Here is a 19,482-nt window from a genome sequence, read left to right on the forward strand (position 1 = left end):
GAGAAGCCCGCCTCCGCGGCGGCGCTCCCTGCTCCGGCCAGCGCGGCCCGCGCTCCCCCACAGCGAGGCGGCCGCCGGCCCCTCATGTGCCCCCGCACACGGGGCCCGCCGCGCCGGGGCCGGGCCCGGGCCCAGGCCCAGGCCCAGCTCCCCAGGAGACGCCGCGGAAGGCCAACGGCTGCGCGCGGGAAGCCCCGTCCGGCTCCACTGCAGAAAGCACCGATGCCAGCAGCGGTGGGGTCCCGCCATGAGGGACACCGCCCTCTTCCCCTCAGCCGGGCACCACCGGGCGCCCCCTTACCGGCGGGAAACACTCCGCCCCTCGCTGCCGCTGGGTTAAGACCGGACCTGACCTGACCAGACCCCCACCACGGACTCATGAGGGCCCGGCGCCAAGAAACCTGCTGCGGGGAGGGGGCGGCCACGTGACCGCCCGGAGGCTGCGGGTGCCCCGCCCCTCTCGCTCGCTCGCGCTCCCCGCCCCTCCCGAGCGGGGAGGCGGTGGCGGCGGCCTTGGCGCTGGCACATGCGCAGCCGCCGCTCGCCCATCCAGTGCGGCAGCCGCGGGTGGAAAGCCGCAGCGGCAGCTGCTGAGGCGAGCTGGGAGAGCCGTGCCTGGCCTCGCCGAGGGGCGGCTGGGGCAGCGCCCGGGCGCGGGGCAGCGGCGGCGTAGCTGGCACCGCTCCCAGCCGCCGCAGGCCGCTGCGCGGGCGGGGTGGGGTGGGGCGGGGTGGGGTGGCGGGCTTCGCTGCGTTTTGGGGCTGGTCCTCGGCGTTTTGACATCTCGGCGCCTCCGCCGGGGCCGGGAAGGGCCGCGTCCCGGCCCGCTGCGGCTGCGGGGGACCTCGCCGGTGGCTCCCGCCCTGGGCCGCGGGGCTGGCGGCCGCGGCGGCCTGGGGCGCCCAGCCCTGGCCGGAGGCCCCCCCCAGGGAGCGGGGGGCTGGGGCCGCCGGGGGCCGTCTGTCGGAGGGTGGGGGGCGGCGGCGTGAGTGAATTGAGACAAAGAGCGAGGAGGAGGAAGACGAGGACACTCGGGCTCTGCTACGTTCCTGCGCGGAGGAAGGCGAGAGGCGGCGCTGGCCCTTACGGACAGCTGGGTTCGGCGCTGCGTTCAGCTGCTGCCGGCGTATTTGCAGACGTCCCTCCCGGCCGCGGGAGGAGGAGGAGGAGGAGGAAGAACCATGTAAGTCCCGACTTGCCAGGGGTCCTGTGAGAAGATGGGGGATGCCGCAGACGCCAAGGAGATGAGGAAGACTTTCATTGTTCCTGCCATCAAACCCTTTGACCATTATGACTTCTCCCGAGCGAAAATCGCCTGTAATCTCGCCTGGCTAGTGGCCAAAGCCTTTGGGACAGGTAGGTGGCGTCTTCTTCTTCCCTTTCTTTGATGCTGGTTCCTGCTCGGTTGCTTCGCTCCCGAGGACGTGCGAGCCCTTCCCTGAGGAGCTGGGAAGGTGGGATAGGAGGCGGTAGGGAATGGTTTTGGTCTGTTCCCTCATTTTTAGCTTCCCTTATACCTTCTGGGGTTCGTTTTCTTTTGTTTTTCTTTAATTACATGTAATAATTTTTTGAGTATTGCTGCTGCTTCCATTAGCGAGTAAATTTTGTGTATTGGAGCTGATACAGTTTTGTTGAAGGAACCGAACTTTGCGAATGGCGCTTTAATCATTCCCCGGGTCACGCTTACAGAGTGCGAAAAAACACCCGCGATCCGTGTTTGTCCGTTGTCTGGAAAATGTTCCTAATACTGTTTCAGAGCTGCATTGGGGGCTGGCAGTGGAAGTAAATGCGCATAGTTTTGACAAGTACGACAGTAGCCTGTAGCCGTTTGGGTGGTTAAGCAGTAAGCAAGATTTCAGGAAAAAAGCGTTTAATGCCAGGTTTTGCCCGGCACGGTGCGGGAGGCTTTCCTCGTCTGTAAGTAAATGGAAGTGGTTGTAGCGCCTGTGAAAGGCGGCCCTGCTCTGGCTTTGAAAACCTGGGCCTTGAGGAATACCAGACCTATTATTCCGTGCCTGACATTGTTGGGCCTTGAGGAGTAGCAGACTTACAGAGTTCTTTTAAGGGAAGCATTTTGAAAATTTACCAAGCTCTTGGTTGGTTGTTTTTTTGTGGGGGTTTTTTTGTTTGTTTTGTTTTTTTTGTAATATAACTGTGGTATATTAATAACTTAATTTTCTGTGGATCAAAAATACGGTTTTTCTTGGAAAGGTCAGGTATCAACACTTAATATTTATACCCCTCTTCTTTATAAAATGACAGGAAAAGGTTCTTCCTCCTGGAATTTTGCTCCTTTTGCGTTTAGGGCCAGAGCATCATTACGTATTTGAACAAGTTAAAGGTGTACCTTTATGATGCCCCTAGGAAGTGATGGTATTTGACTAGGTGCTTCCCAAAAGCTACTTGGAAAGTGGTTGAACCTAGTAAAATTTCAGTAAGGTCAGTAGCTACTGACATAAAGTGCATGTTCATCGCTTCAGAAAAAGATCAAAATATTGTTTGTTTATAAAATTTGTCAATAAACTCAGCTTGCTATCCTTTTTGTAATCTGGGGAAGTATATAATATTTTTATGTATGTCTTTATTAGTTGTGGAGATACAAGAGGTAAAATAGTAGTAGTGAAAGTTCTTGGAAGTACCTGGTTCAACATTTTCAGAGATCATTAGCCTCTTATGTAGCTTGGTTCTGTAGGCTCTACTCAGGAGATCTTGGGTGTACGCTGCTTGTGCAATTATATAACCCAGCATTCTAACCCCAAAATCTTTTTTCTACTGGAGTTTGACAAATTCTCAGTCTGTGGCTTAAATGTCTTTGTTTATATTGGTTGGGTTTCTTGTGGATGTGTAAAGCAACTGACAGGGTACTTTGATGCTACTTTCTATAAAAAGTGTGATCTAACACAAATTCCTTCACTCTTTCTCTTCATTACTGTGGTGCTTCTGAGATGCACAAATGAAACATGATTAGAGGAGATAATAGCCCTCTAAATATTGCCATAATGTAATCATAGGAAGAGAGATAAACATACACAATTGTAGTGTCTCTGATATCGCAGTTCTTCCACTAAGTAAATATCACTAGTAGCCTCAAAGAAGAGTTTGTGGCTGAAGTAGGGAAAAACAGTATCCAGGACTTGCATGTCTGCAATACAAATGCTTCCTTTATACTTGGAGCAAAACAGAACTGATGTTCACCTTTTCCAAGAAGTAAGTAAGTTTGGGTTTGTTAAATTATTTCTTTGGAGTAGATCACAACCTCAGTCATGTCTTCTACCTATTGCTATATCCATGTGTACAAAGGCAATACAAAGGATGATTATTAATGTGTTTATGGATGCCACATCTTATTTCTTTTTTTTTATCACTGAAATGCTGGCATTCCTTAAGCAGGCAGGGGAAGTGAAGGATTCTTCCCCACTCTCTGAAATACATTAATGCCATTCATTTTGATTAATGAAAAGCATGTGGTTGCAATCGTGTATCCATTGAAGAAATCTAAATCTTTATATATCAAATGAGTGCATCTTTCAGTGGACATGTTTCACATCCTTAAAAGCATATTTTAATACAATCAAACTTGCAGATGCAGCTTGGCTAGGCACTGTGAAGAGAATTCTCTCTTGGGGAAAAAAAGACTTTTAAATAGGTACTGTTCATTAACATTTAGCAGTAACTTCTGGTGTTTGTTATCTGCATCCAAAAACTGACACACCGATTGTATATTGCTGTTCTCAGTGAAGCTGCTAGAATACAGTCTGGGCCACAACACAGGCGGGTCAAAATAGGTTGTCTTATCAGTAGGGTGTCTTACGAGCATAAGAGTATACTAACAGTAGTGTTGAAGGCATCTTTTATGAAGATTTTTTTAAGAACTAGTAATTGAAGACAGCGTTCATATTTCAGTGTTGAGTGAGCATAGGATTTTGTGCCTTGGCGTTTTGCTGCAGGAAAATGTTATTGTTAGGGCAGGTCAGTTTAAATGTTTTGTAATAAGCCAATGATTTAAGTGACCCAACTTACAGAAACTGAAAGGGGGAAAAAATAACAAAATTGTGATGTATTGAAGTGGGAACATTTGACCTTAGAAATTAAATCTGCAAACACTAAACTTCAGCATTACCTCCCAATGCTGGGAGTTAACCATTTCTGTGTAGAAAAACTGCTTTCCAAAGAAGTAGTAAAACCATTGATATTATATGCTTCCACTTAAAAGTGTAACAGGACCTACTTCACAGAAGTAACTTTAAAAGGGTCTTGATATTGTGTTACTCAGTGCCCTTTTTATTTCTAAAACAACAGAAGTAGATTTCATTATTTTGGAGTGTGAAGGCTTTGTCTTCTTGCTCTACTATAGTCAAAGAAAATGTGGCTGGGAAATTTACTACACGTCCACCATCCCAAAGACGAGCTAAGCTAAATATACATCATCCTGACAGATGTTTGTTTAGCCTGTTTTTTGAAAATCTCTAATTATAGAGATTCCATGGTATGTCTGCTAGTCAGTTTACTTCCTTGTTTATCTCTGGATCTTAGAACAGCATAATAATCTTGATGTTTTTTGTTACCCTGTAAACCTGTTACTTATCCTATTCCTGGTGGATGTGAGAATGGTGGGCGCCTTACCTAACACCTTCCACATAATAAAAACAGTGTCTCTTCTCTGTTCTGCTGTTTCGACAAAACAGACTACTTTTTTTTTTTTTTTTTTTTTTTTTCTTTTCAACTTCGTTTTTGTAAGTCAAGCTTTTTTGGACTGGGTGTTTTATTTTATGGGGTGGTTTGTTGTTTTGGGTTTTTTTATTTCCCTCTGGTATTTTTTCTGTGGTTGGTTTTGCATGAGCTCTGTACTTAAATCTAAATCTAATGGTCCAGCTAAACCCTTGCAAGTACAGGTAAGGTTTGGAAAATTACTTTTATCTTTCCAACCTATAATACTCTCATTTATTCACTAGAATATGGTGTTTGTCGTTTTTGCATCAGCCTAGAATTGTTGACTCATTCAGTCTGTGATTCACTGTAACTGTATCTTACTCTGCAGAACTGCTGCCTACTCAATTGTTCCCATCTTGTAGTTGTACAGTTGTAGGTTTCTGCTTTGCAGCTATACTTATGTAACTGCATCCTATTTTCAAACCACTTCCTTCGCTTACCAAAATCATCTTGAACTGTAATTTTGTCCTCCAAAAGTTTTCAATCCCTTTGTACCTTGGAATTTCTTCTCTAGAACCTCAGCTAGTATGAAGATACTAATTTTTGAATCTTGAAGTGCATGTTCTTCCCATTTGATGGGGACCTCTAAGTACTCTTGAAAAACTGTTTTTCAGACAGCTTTGCATAATACAAATATTACTTAAGTTAACGCTATCTCTGACATGTATGTTACTTAAAAAATTATGGGAGCAGTTTTAAAGTCAAGTCAAATCTGTTGCTGTTCTACTACCCATACAATATATTATCCCGCTACAGTAATAAATTTCACTGGTTTAGCTTGAGGATTTTTTTGACAGGGATAAACTATAAATGAAAGCTGCATAAGTCTGAGTACTTCCCTTAAACATTGTTTTGAGTGTTTTCTGCATTCAAAATTAAATATTCCATCCACCTTTTGACATTAAATTTATCTTTTATAGGTGTCTGAAGCAGTAGATTACAAATTGCATCATCTGCAACTGAACATTACCCAAGAAACTTTAAAATGGCTTTCTCCTGATGATTAATATTTTCAGAATTCATATGCAGCTCCTTACAGCTTTTCCAGATGTTGCCAGTAGAACCGTGAAGGGAGGAAATGAACATTTATATATCTGACAGAAACAAGTTTTAACTGAATACTCTCATCTGTTACATTGGGTGTTGCAGGCCAGAATAGCAGACCTAATTGCTTTACTTTTACTCAGTATAGCAGCCAGCAAAAATTTGCATAAGAGTTTGGAGTATAAAAGCAAATATTTGAGATGCCTGTGAGGGAACTTTTTTTTTAGTGTATTTCTTTACATCACCTCTCTAAAATAGTGGCTGACAAATTGATACTTTGGTCAGCCAGTTATCAGAGTAATCATCTGCTGAGATGGTCTACTTAGAAATTGACTGCATCACTCATTTCTGTAGAACACATTTAAAACATGGCCTGACTGTATATCACCTTTTTTTTAAAGTAAATAAAGTTGTATGAACTTCTGGATCTGTTAGGTTCGGTAGAATCATCTGAGCTTGTAGACTGTACATGGACAAAAGTATGGGAAGGTGAATTAGTTAACAGTTATCAGGATTCTTAATACATGATAGACCTCAGATGGGGTAGTTTATAACCTGTTCTTTCAGTGACTTCATGTCATTGCGCCTGTTCTGAGCCTGTTTGTCTTCACAACTGAAGTGCCTGTCTGCAGAATATGATAGAGACTGTAGCCAGGTGCTCACTGTTGTGAGATAATGAGTTGAAATACATTTCCTCTACCTATACCTTTTATATTTTTTTACTGTCACTGCAGTTCCTACTGAAGATATATTTTCTTCTGCCTCCTCCCATAATTTCAGGTAATCTGTTGGGTTACTTTAGTGACTTCAAGTTTGAAAGTGGCTCTCATTCAAACTTGAAGAGTATTTATAATATGCTATTAATCAGGAAATTACTACCTTTCTGATATGTTACATGATTTAATTTCTACAGCTAACTGGTGGAATTTAATGAACACAACTGGATACTCCTGAAATTACTAACTTTTAAATACTTACTTTGGTAAAGCGTGGGGTCCAGAGGAATGTTTTTGCTGGTCATTCTGGAAAATAGGGCTGGGGATGAAAAACCTTGAAGACTTTGCAAGACAAATACAGTTCTTCCTTCCTCCCTCCCCTCCCCCCCCTTTTTTTTTCTCCTTGGATAATACATTCTTAATGGATCAGGTGTTAGTGATAAAACTTTCTGCTATGGAGTTGAAACGTAGTGTCTGAAATCTATTTGCCTAATTTAAGGGTTGTTTTATAGTTATAGTTCTTTCCTATGTGTTTTCTTACACACACACCCCTCCCCAATTAGTCTTAACCTAAAAGAACCCGTAAGCTAGACACCAAAGGAGATGTGTCAGCTTGTGTCTATCTAGTTATGGCTGGCAAAAAGTTTTCTTTGGTTTAATGAAGTCTTATAATAGTTCAAGAAATCAGTGTTTATCTCTAAATTTCTGAAACAATCTTTTGCCCTACTCCATAGGCTATGTAAATCATATCTTGACTGTAACAGTCATCAGGGTGCTAGCTGAGTGAGATGGGATCATAACTATACTATTATAATTCTATTTCTCTTATCTTACTTTTCCCAAAAATATGTTCTGAAGGCTAATTATGCTAATAATAATTGATCACTTTATTGCCAGGGTTAATTCTAAGTCATTCTTTTGTTTATCAAAACCTGAATGAATACACAGTAGATGTTAAACTTCCCCATTTTAATAGGAAATGCTGCTGCCAGACAAATTCTGTGTGCTTTGTGAGTAGTGTTTCCTGTTGAACTACTGAAGAGAGAATATTGGATGGGGTAGACAATTAGTTTGACCCAGTAGAGCATTTCTTATGTGATTCTGTGCTGAAAAAATAACTGAACTTGGGGGGTGGGGGGGGCTATGAGTTTAGAGTCTGTGCATGTTTTTCTTCTTGGATGTTTGGGCATTTTTTTTTAAAAAAAAAAAACACCAACAAAATTTAAAATGAGGAATCCCTTGTAAGTGCACAACTGCTATCAAAGAGTTGGATAGTGGTCTGTTAGAGGCAGGAGGATAGTACTTCTGTGATGGTAAATCCAAGAATCTCTCCAGTTTGGTTTAGTTAGGTGGACAAAGTTAAGAATTGATAGTGAAATTCGGTCTGCCATAGATTTATAGATGTCGACCTTTTAGATACCTGCCCCTAGGCGAAAGTAGGTCTACTGCCTGGTAGCCAAGAACAATGTAACTGGCAGACTGATTCAACGAACAAAAAAGTAAAAATTATCTCTTTAATATCAACTGTCTCATTTTGCTTTCTGCTTCCTGATTAAGTCTTGTTCCATGATTTTTCTTTTTTGAGTAGCATCAGTTTGATCCAGGGATTACTAACCTGCTGTAAATCTTAGAACCGGAGTACTTATCAGAGCCCTTGAAGGTGTATCCAAAATAAAATAGCAAATTCAAATGTCTTCCTCTTCTACTGAGCCAACTACAGAAATTTGTCTAAAGCAAAATAACATAAATTATGCTTCTCTGACCTGTTCTCAGTCCTTCTGAGGACTGTTGGCTTCCATGCAAGCTCTGCTCTCTTGTGCTCAAATGGCAAATGTGGCACCAAAGTCCTTGTTGTCAAGGGGCATTCTTCTGAATGAAGTAACTTAACAGTGTTACCTTATCGCAAAAGCATACTTTTACTGTCCTGCGGAAAACAGTCAAGTAATTGAGTCCATTAAGATTTATCTAAATTAATCTACCAGTTTGCACTAGGAAGTGGTTAAAGGCATTAGTCAGAATTTTCACGAAATAATTCTGTATTAAAGCTCAGTATTCTACAAATAGGGTTTTTTCTTAATGTCTCTGTTGATTGACAGCTGTAACCTGTAGAGATAGATATTTTCTAGTCTGAGGCTTATTGTGGCTTCGTGGCTTCCAAGAATGATGTATATTTTAATTAGAAAGCCCATGGTGAAATATTTTAGCTTGTTTATATTGTCCTCAGGAATAAAAATAAAATAGGGACCTGGTTAACAGATACTCCTAAGCTTCTGGACTTCCTTAATGCAGGCATTCAATCTGGAACTGTTCTCTCTTATAAAATTGAAAAACTTAATATAATCCTTTGAGTTACAGGACTATTAATCTGTATGGAAGTCTGGAAACTTTACCAAAAAATGGTTTGTTTTTAAAGAAAGTGTAGACTTTTTACATTAATACAAGTAATTTTTTGCAAAGGAGGAATTCATGCTGTCCTCCAAGGAGCAATTCACACTTACCTGAGCACAGAGTTTAGTTTATAAAACAGCTTTTAAAGATGAATTCACAGAAGGCAGCCATGAATTGATTTCATATTATTCCTTCCTTTTAAAGGGGTTTGCTTTAATAGAAAGTTAAGTTACAATTCTGTCTCATAGTGGGGAGAAATAATAATACCTTGTTTGCTTTAAAGCTTGGAATAAATCCTTTTTTTTTTTTTTTTTTTTCCCCTCCCCCTTTTCTAAAGAAAGCATCTGCAGGACTTCTGAGTCCATTGTAATTTCTGGGAACATTACCTGAAGATATGTTGAATACTGTTTTAAAGTTAGCCTGATTCTTAAATTTACGTTACTGTTTTGGGCTGAAGTGGTATTTCCTTTTTGTTCTTCTCCCTGTGTGTTGAACTTGTATATTAGCTTCATTTATTCTCTTCATAGTTCAATATTTGCAGAATTGAATGTCAAACTTTATTTAAACCCATAACAAGAAAATTTTTCCAAAATTGAAACCTGTGTTCCTGTTGAAAATTTCAGGAAAAAAATAGGGTGAAAGCAGTCTCTGGAGATCAGCTAGTTTGAAGCTGGCTCTTCTTGGAGCAGGAGGTTAAAGTTAGAAGAGGTTTCTCAGGGTCTTGTCCACTCAAGTTTTGAAAATCCCTGCGGATGGTGGTTTCGCAGCTGAGGAGTCCCCATGCAAGCTATGCCTGTGCTCTGCTGCTCTTGCTGTGAAGAATTTTTTGTTTTTTAATTTGTATCCAGATGATATTTCCCTTGTGGGCCCATGACCACTGCCTTTTGTCTCTTCGTTGCACAGTCCAGGTCCATGTTTCTGCAACTTGTCTGTTGGGTGCTGGAAGAGTACAGTTCTATCCTCCCACTGCCTCTCCAGCAGAAATAAACCCTGTTCCTCAGTCTCATCCATATTTCATGTGTTCAGCTCCCTGAACTCAGTGTTCCTGATCTGTCTAACAGAATTACTGTACTTGGTCACAAATTTCAAGGTCAAGTGGCACTTTATGTCAGTATTTGCTACAAGGTATTTATTTAAAACTGTTCATTTACTTCAGAATCCTGAAAGGCCCATCAGCTGGGCAAAGGAAAGGGACTTTCCTACACCTATTGGGAATTAGTGTTAAAATTTTTCTCTGCCTAACAGAGCTGTTTAATAATCTCCAATCATGCCAGAGTTGTTCCAGAGTTGTTAATAAAGGCATTTGACCTTGTTGGTTGTTCTGATAATCTGCTGAGAACTAGCTGTAGGCTTAAAAGTACCTTCCGCCCGACTGCAGGGGCAACACGTGCAGGTTCTGGAAGGGTTGTTGCTTTGATATCAGTAACAGTTTCCCCTGTCTAGCTGCTGTGCTTTTTGGTTGTTGTGGGTTTTTTTAACTATAAAATGAGAACACATTTTCTATCTTATGTGAAGAAGTATTCTGATATCAAACAGTTTGATACATCTTATAAATGGGGAAAAGCACATGTGTTTCTGTCTGTGCAAACTGATGGGAATTTTTGTGAAGACTTCTGATCTTGTTGCAGCAGGGATTCCTTATTTGTATGCTTTTGTTTTTATAAATTTAGAATATGTCTGTAGTCAGTTTCTTTTCCTAGCCCCTTGTTTCTGTTTTCTGTTTATCTAATAATTTTTTCCCAGTTTTATCTTTATGAACACCACTAGGTTTCTATTCCCTATTTATTTTTGTGAACACCAATGAAATGAAAGAAATTATGTGCATTGCATTTTGTCCTATGCTATATTTTTTGGAAGCAGAATTATCCTGTATAAATAGTTTGCCTTTGATAGTTATTATCTTGATTTTTGTAGTGTATTGAGTGGGTTTTATTACTGAACCCTACTAGTGGGTGTCATTCTTTCATGACAAATGCATTTATTGCATCTTATCTTGTCACTTTAGGGTCTGCTTCAGTGATACAGAAGATCACAAGTTAACTCATTAACAGGTGTTTGGTTTGGTATTTCCTGTCTTTGGATTTCTCTTTTGGCTTAGTTTCAGAATTTAAATCTGTCATTGTCTTCAGTGAATATAAAAAAACAGAATGTGACTTCTGTCTGTAGCTAACTGTTCCTACCTTGAGGTATATTTTCATATGGAAATGAGGCTTTTTTCAGGTCTTCTAAGGTATTACAAATAGTTTTGTACCTTCTTCCCTGTTGCCCCCCATTCCATCTAACTTCCCATGTAATTCAAAAAAGATGCATGGTTGGGGTTTTGGGTTTTTTTGGCATTGTGAGATATTTACAGAAGTTTTCTAATGCTGTCTAGCTTGAGGAAATAGCACGAAGCTGCTCTGAAAGTTGGCGTTTGGAATTACATCGGATTAAGTCATGATGAGGATTGAGCTCCTGATACCGAGGTGGAGATGGATCCTGAGGGACTTCAGACATAATGAGCTTAATATTTAAATAGACAAGGTGTGAACAAACAGGGAAAAGAAAGAAGGGCAGGTAGAACTGAGACAGATGGAAATAATACCTAGGGAAGCAAGTACCTAGCAGCTCATAGAGTTCCTTAATTATAAATGCTTTTTATAGTATTGGTTGACTAGGTCCTTAGAGTCAGTAACAGGCTGGGAAGTGGCAAGGGAATATTACAGTATCGTTGCCTGACATAGGTCGATTTTTGTTAGTAGTCTGAGTATTATCTTTTTAAAAAGTAATATTATTAGGCAAGGGGCGAAGTAGTTTTGCTGACAGTATATTCTGGTCTGGATTCTAAAGCAGCACTGTCAGCTTTCTAGCCAAATTTAGGCTCCTGATTTAAGCAAATTATACCTGTCTTCCCCTTGGTACTCTAAACTGGTAAATAAGAAGAAATATCTTACTATTTCTTACCATCCTTATGGCATTCAAGAAAGTGTGTTAATATTTCTTTCCCTTTTTTTGCACTCTGTAATGTGTGTCTTCTCCTTTTACAGCTAAAAGGCAGCTAGCGCTTCTTCTAAAGCCCGTAATAGAAGCAAATGAACTGCAATAGAATATGTATGAGGAAGAAAAAATCTGTCATTATCTTGTGATGACATGTTCTGGTTTTTCTTTCTGTCCTGCTCCACCCTTATTGGGCTGTTTGCTCCACCCTCTGCTTCAAACCTTGTCTGTTTATCCATTTATCCAGCTGAAGGCAAAGGGGATGGGAACCTGGAATTGCATCACTATTTTCTTATGCACTTTTTTCCTTGTAGCAATTAAATAGGTTTTTGCATTTGGGCTCAGGAATAGAATCACATGCTCTTTATCCCATAAATGCTGTTGGCTTAACTAATTTCATGACAAATGGAGGGTGAAATTCTTACATGGGGAAAATGGAGAATCTTGCAGTGTGTATGTCTAGAAATGTGAAGTCTGAAACCATTTCTAAGTTATTTTCCACTTCACTGATGATTTAATTTAATTTGTTCTGGTAGCATATTTAATTAATTTATAACTATTATTTTTGTGGTATACAATTACAAATATAGTCTGCTTGTGTACAGTATTTGGAATAACTGTTAGATTGTCTTGGAATGCTAATTTGGGGGTTAAAATCTCAGCATAAACTTGACAAAATCATGCATAGTTTTGTGTGGGTACCAAGTTTACTGAAAAAGGAGGAAAGCCACAATTTTAAATGAGGTCAGTAACACAGATAGGCAAGTAAGAATTCAGTATTTTGTCAGATGGAAATTGATAATCTTTTTCCCCCCTCTCTTTCCATTACTTTAATTTCAGTAAAACATCCATGTGTGTAACTGCTGGATTGTCTTCATTCTGTGATGCATGATGTTTAAAATAGTAATCAAATTTCTCATACATATGTGAAACTAGAAGGCTCCTGAGTAGAAATTTCCCTTTTCACCTTGAATTATTCTGTGCCAAATATAATGTTTCGTTTCCATTTTGTTGGTGTAATAGACAGGGTTATGTATTTAAATGGGTGGTGTTCTGCCTTTATATGTCTGACCTATATAATGTTATGCCAAAGGAAATGAGAATGTTTGGGCATGTATCTGGAGAAGTCAAGAAATCTTGAAGTAATGGTTCTGTAAACCACAGGTTGGACTTCTGGTGTGGCCTTTGCAGTGTGGAACTGTTTTTACATTTTTCTTAAGTTTCTATTTATACTTCAAATGTTACCTTTGTACGAAACTTTCCCCAGTGTTTCATATCATGATGACTGGTAAAGACTCTGGCCTTCCCTTGAATATGCTTTATTTAACATAATTTTGTGGTCATACATATAAAACCCCCCTAATAATATATCTATTCTTTCTGATACTGACTCATGCCTTCTTGTTTTTTGTTTCTGTGGATTTTTGGTCTTTGTAGAAAATGTTCCAGAAGAACTACGAGAACCATTTTACACAGACCAGTATGATCAGGAGCACATTAAACCACCTGTTGTTAACTTGCTGCTGTCTGCAGAACTCTACTGTCGTGCTGGGAGCCTTATTCTCAAGAGTGATGCTGCAAAACCACTTCTAGGTCATGATGCTGTTATACAAGCTCTGGCACAAAAAGGCCTTTATGTCACTGACCAAGAAAAGTTGGTGACTGAAAGAGATCTTCACAAAAAACCAATTCAGATGGTGAGTGTTCAAAGTTTGTATGTATGCTGTGTTTCTTCTATTCTGTGTACTCCGAACAACTACATACCTATCTTTTAACATGCATCATTGGGTTGAAGTACTTCTCTCAAGAGTTAAATGTGGTTCATTACTGGGAGGCTTATGATAGTTTTGGTTTGTTTTTTCTGTTTCCTCATAGCTGTCAGTACAGGTATATTTCCTCTGTACTAGTGCTTGAAACCACTTGTCATTCTGCTTAGTTTAAGTGTTATGTTTTTAAATATAGTGGCAATATGATTGCTTTGATTTCAACTTTACAGCACTGGCTGTCAGTGCATATTTCTGTGTTGGACAAGTGGTTTGAAAATAAGGGAGTTTTTTCCCTCCTTATAGAAATTTTTAAAAAAAGACGTTTGAATGACATGGGCAATTCAACCTAATAACATTCAGTAGTCACCAGTTACCTATTAAGTCAATGTAAAACACGCAACAATGGTAATACTCTTTCATGGAGACTTTTAATAATATGTTTTTGCTTTATACAACTCCTAATTAAAACATTAGTGCAACAGATGAATGATTCTATTACTACCTCTTAAGTCATAGATTTTTTTTCTTGTTTGGAGCTGAGTTAAAAAAGATCTGTAAAAAGGATGGTTACGTATGGTTGTTTGTAAAATGACAGTATGATAGAAAAAGATTCAACTACATTTAAAGTGAAGTATTTAAAACTATTTTCACTTTTTTGTTCAATAGTTGATACAGAAAATAAGTAAACAAAGTATGAGACTACAAAGGTTGATCTGACAACTTCCATTCTAATACACATCTTAGTCTTCCTCATTTGAAATCACAGGCAAATTTCATTGTGATATCAATGGAACTACTGTTGCTATTATACTCTGGAGGTATTTGTGGCACAATCTGGTGTTTTCAGAGTAGAATACATTGGATACAGGGAATAAAACATCTCATAGAGAAAAGACTTCTATAAATTTTGTCATCCATTAGCTGAATTTAGACTTCGTAGTCTAGTTTTCCCAGGGTCTCTTTTGTTTGAATCTACCCTCTGGATTTGGCTGACTGCTCTATTTTAAGTCCTTTGATATTTTAATGGTCAGTGACCTGTAACTGCTACTAGAATGGAGGTGTGTGAAAATTAATACAGCTATGTTCTGTTGTCAGCTTATTAGCAACTTGTGTTTACTAAGACGAAGACTAACAATTATTTGGCAGAATCTGACTGGAGAGCCTCTGTTATTTGATCAGTTGGTATCAAGTGATAAGTTGCAGGGGCTTTACAGGTGCAACATCAAAGCTACTCATTAGTAATTCATTTATTCCATACAGTATTGCCAAGAAGTATTAGGCCTCTTAGTTTATGCAAATGGTTTGGTAGCCACTGCTATAGAAAGACTATTTCTTCACATCTACTTTGTTTTTATTTTTTATTTAAAAATTCTTTCCTGCTCATAGAATGCTTAAGATCTAAAGATACAAGTATTTCAACAATAGTAATAAAACTAGTCGGGACATTTTTTTCCTTGTGATTAAGCTGTGCTCAGTGAATGCAAATAACTTGACAGAGACTGGCAAAATTTCATCTGTATATCCTTCTTGAAAAGGAGAGCTCAGTGAAGAACAAGTGGCATTTTAGTAAAAGAAGTAGTGGATAGCAAATAAGACATACTGAAGTACTAAAAAATTTGCAGGACACTTGCAGCAGTCATGAGTGGTTTAGGAATAAGTGTTCGTAGAAGTCAAAGAATTTAAGAGGTTAAGAAATAAACTTCCTGACTGTTCACACTTTTTTTTTTTTTATTGAGCTTAATTCCATTCTTGTCTCTGAAGGAAGTTTACTGACTTGCATTTATGAGTCTATGGTCTTCCCATTTGATTTTTCTCATTTGATCCCTTTCTAGAGTAGTTGTAAGAGGCATCTCTTTTCAGAGTTGTCAGTTGAGATGATGTGTCAGTATTCCCTAATTTGGGTTGCTGATCTTTAAATCAGTAATTGATATTGCTTAAAATACAATTCAATAGCAATTTTGTATTTCCCCAGTGCTTGAGTGGGTGTTTGTGTCCATCTTTACTGTGTTGTTTGGGTATAATCCACCAAGTAGGTATTCAGGCATCAGTGTCATAACTGCTGACGTCTCCAGATTCCAGCTCTGCCCCCGTCACTTGTCCTCACTCCAGTAGCAGCAACAGATGAGTGTACTGATACTGTTGAGTTGGTTCTAAGTAGCTGGGCTGTGGCAATGAGAGGGAGTGCTAGAGTGGAAACTGGCTTGGGCAGAGGGCAGCTATGTCCAAAGTAATTGTTACCAAAGAAATGGCTGTGGAACTGTAGTCTCAATACTGATGTTCTCAGCCCAAGAGTTTGGATTTGTCATGCCATACTCACATCCTATGCAAGTTCCTAGTAGCAATGCTAGATTTTAATTGGGAAGTCTCAAATGTTTTTCCTTTTTATACAATTAGAAAATTTGGCAGAGGACTTCAAATCTGACTTGCGGTATTGACAGAGTTTTATAATTATCCCATTGATGTCTTCCAGTACCTCTTCCTAGTATTCCATATGTCACAGTTTCTGCAAGTCTTCCTTTGTAAGACTTGTATCCTGTTTTAGAGCATGGAATGATTTTTCTTTTTCAATTATGTGGAACAGAAAGTTTGCATATGTAATTAAGTCATACATTCTTCTAGTAGACCAGATTGTGTTAAACATATGTTCAATGTAATTTTGAGTAATTCAATAGAAAAATAGTATCATAGTCATTTCTCTTTGCTAGCCTGTCTTCTCTGTGAGTAGGGGAAAGATGTTGGTGTGTGTTAGAGGACATTTGTTATCATCTGCTCAGATGTACTGCATTTCCATAGCAGAGTAAGGGATGAGTGTTAATATAAAATTAAGCTATGGAGAGAGATGAGAGTGTAGAATGTTTTTAATTTTACTTGTGCTTTATAGTGCATGTAGCTGTGGTCAACAGACTTGGAGTTCCTTGTGCTGTATGTAGCAGTGATAGCTGTGGCAATTGTTGATTTACTTGGCGTGTGACTACTTATAAAAGCAGGCATGTCAAACTTTGGCCTTCTCTGTTTCTTAGATAGTTATAACTGAAACTTCTTCTAGGAAGTGCCTCACGTATCGAAGTCTTTGAAGTAGAGATGTTTATGCAGTGGGGTCAGGATAGATGGTAGTTTCAGTATTAGTCATGACTGACTTGGCTGCATTAGTATCTAATTTGAGAAGCTGTGGATTACTCTGTGTGTGTATATCTGTATTATAAATACCTAGGTGTATGTACATGTAAAAATTAGCTTCCTCCAGTGGAATGGGATTAGGAAAAAGGCACTTGGGAAATTAACACACGGTAACAGGAGCAAAGGCTTCTGTTAAAGACACCCCCCCCCTTTGTAGGGACAGAGAATTCCATGTGAAGTCTGGTTTGTTTTAGTCTTAAGTTTGGTTTGTTCACATGTCTTTATGTTTTTTTCTGGTAGAATTGAAAGCTAGGTTATTCTTTAAGCTTGTTGTGATTTAAAAACTGAAACTGTCTGTTCCTGAGAGATTGCGTCTTGTGGTAATACCATAGAACTATTCAGTGGCACCTCTGTTTCTGTTCTCCTTGTATTGCAACCAATAAAACTTATTTCTATGTTTATTTTGTTAAATCTTCTTATTTGATAGGAACGTCCTATTGCCTTTACTTTTGGTAGGGGAGCAGAAGAACCAAATACCATGTTATTACTCTCTAGGCTGAAATTCATATGGTCTTGGCTCTGCTCTTGGAATTGAAACAGTGCTGACCAAGAACCAGAGTGTAGTTCTCCTGAAAATTATATTTCAGGTCAGGACTACAAAAGAATTACCTGATGCATAAGAAGTTTATGAAAGCTAAGTCACAAAAATATGAGCAAAGCTACTTATTTCTGTTGGCAAGTTCCAATTGCATTAAAAAAAATAAAATTGGTCGTGAAGCAGGCACTTCTATATGGAAATCATACATGAGATTTTGACAGACTATAGAAATCGGAAACAGATTAAGAATTCAGCATGGTTCTGATAATTATTTCATAATTACTGGTTTAATGCTTCCAGATACAATATGCATAGATTGCTGCTTAAGTCAAGATTGAATTTTGTATTTCCATGTTGATTTATCTTTTTTAAATTTCACATTTATTTCATGAACCAAACTGACTTAAACCTTCAAATGTCAGGTAGACAAGAAGGCGGCAATTTAGGTTTTTTTCATGGTTTTTCTCATTTACGTATTTGATCTCTTTATGTTTAAAAAAAACACTTTTGCCGTGTGGAGAAAGGAACAAAGAATAAGCATCTTAGTTCTCTGCTGCATGATACTCTGCAGGGAAACTGAAGTCGCGTAATTGCCTGAGCTGTGGACTTCAGTGCTGCCCAGTCTGTCCGTCATGTGGCAGGGCCAAAACCAACTAAACTTCAAGCTTGGGGGATAATAATGTAAAATCTTGAATACCTGTTTAAAACCAGTGTGCGTTGGGGAGTATACAGATACAGTAATGCTACAGACTATTATAAGATTTGTGCTAAAAATCTGTTTTTCTGCGCCTGTTGTATATTGATAGAGCATTTTCATCTTAGGAAAAAAATCTACTATCTTGCAAGGTTTTTGCAAAAAACCCCTGCATATTTAGTTCTTAAATAAAATTTAGCAACTAAAAAAAGGTTAGCGAATAACCTGGATATAAATACTATCTCCAGGAAAACAGGCCATACTTCCAAATATTTCTTTGTATCATCTTCTTAACATGGGAAAACATAGAAGCCCTACTAAGCATAGTGCAGTCAAGAAGTGTTACTTCTGTTAAAATTTGAACTCTAATTTGGAAAAATACCGTTGCAGAAAAATGTCAGCCAGCTGAGCAGCTACCTTAAACTCACAGCCATGTATAATTATTTTTGAAAAATACTGTCATTAATCAAGAAACACTTAAATCCTCCATACCATTCCACAATCATCAGCCAAAATACAAAGGGAATGAGAGGCTCAGCAAAACCCCAGCAATAAGTCCATAATAGCTGGTAGGATTAAAAATTGTTACCTCCCTAATTCTAAGATGTAATTAATGTGTATGGGTTTTTAATATAAAAAGCAGTGTGCTGTCGTCCAGATTGTTTATCTGTTTAACTGCAAATTACCTTCTTCCTTGAAGACGTCTTCTGTGAGGGAGTCTGGCAATAATTCTCTCTGTAGCAGTTCACGAATCTGGGCTATAACTGAGGTATAATTAGGTTTGCCTGTACTAGCTTTTTAGTAGTTATCAAGAGCGTGCATTTGAGGCAAATCTCCATATTTCTCCCAGTTACTGCTCTTCTGGTTTATGTTGTGGAGTCACCTTGGGGAGCATGAACTGAATTTCTTTCAGCAGCTCTAGGATTGCACCTACAGTAGCCCACTTGCCAAGGGTACTCATTTCATAGGACTAGAGTGAATTGAAGTGAATCCCCTGAGAAGAGAGTAGAAGCGATTCCTGGGACCTTTGCACCAGTTTTGCTTTTTTTATTGTGCCAGTACAAATTGCTATGTTAGTCATAGCCGGTGAAACTTCTGTGGAAGGAAAGTGCTGGTTTTGTACCCATAGCCAGAATCTGGATCTCATTCTGGGTAAGGCAGCAGACAGTGAGTGGTTAACCAGATTTTTGGTCTGTCTGACAAACTACATTCATTTGAAATGACAGTTCCTCTCATCAGTGGACTGTTTCTCCTTGATGAAGGACTCCAGCAGCTCAACCATTTAGCTTGCAGCTACATGCTGCAGCCTCTGTGCTTTCATGCTGTAGAATTCCTTTAACTCTGTAGAGCAACAAAAAGTGTACTAAACACTTCATAGATGCCACATCTTATTCCTTTGTTCTGCCTCGAAGAACTTTTTTTCTGATTTTAGGCATGATGTAACACGTTTCCATTCCTGTGCTATTGTGAGTT

At 39.3% G+C, this 19,482-nt stretch overlaps 1 protein-coding gene across 2 annotated transcripts in view; it reads left to right on the forward strand.

Annotated features, from left to right (window-relative positions):
- The first annotated feature begins 1,071 nt into the window (after positions 1–1,071).
- CAMSAP2 (calmodulin regulated spectrin associated protein family member 2) overlaps positions 1,072–19,482 on the forward strand; it is a 90,863-nt gene continuing 72,452 nt past the window's right edge. For both annotated transcript variants that reach the window (XM_080406787.1, XM_080406788.1), the window contains exons 1-2: positions 1,072–1,356; positions 13,272–13,531. In XM_080406787.1, coding sequence (XP_080262913.1) covers positions 1,218–1,356; positions 13,272–13,531 — 399 coding nt within the window. In that variant the 5' untranslated portion in view covers positions 1,072–1,217. The remainder of the gene's footprint in view (positions 1,357–13,271; positions 13,532–19,482) is intronic.

This window comes from Falco punctatus (genome assembly GCF_963210335.1).
Source record: "Falco punctatus genome assembly, chromosome: 11".
Lineage (NCBI taxonomy): Eukaryota > Metazoa > Chordata > Aves > Falconiformes > Falconidae > Falco > Falco punctatus.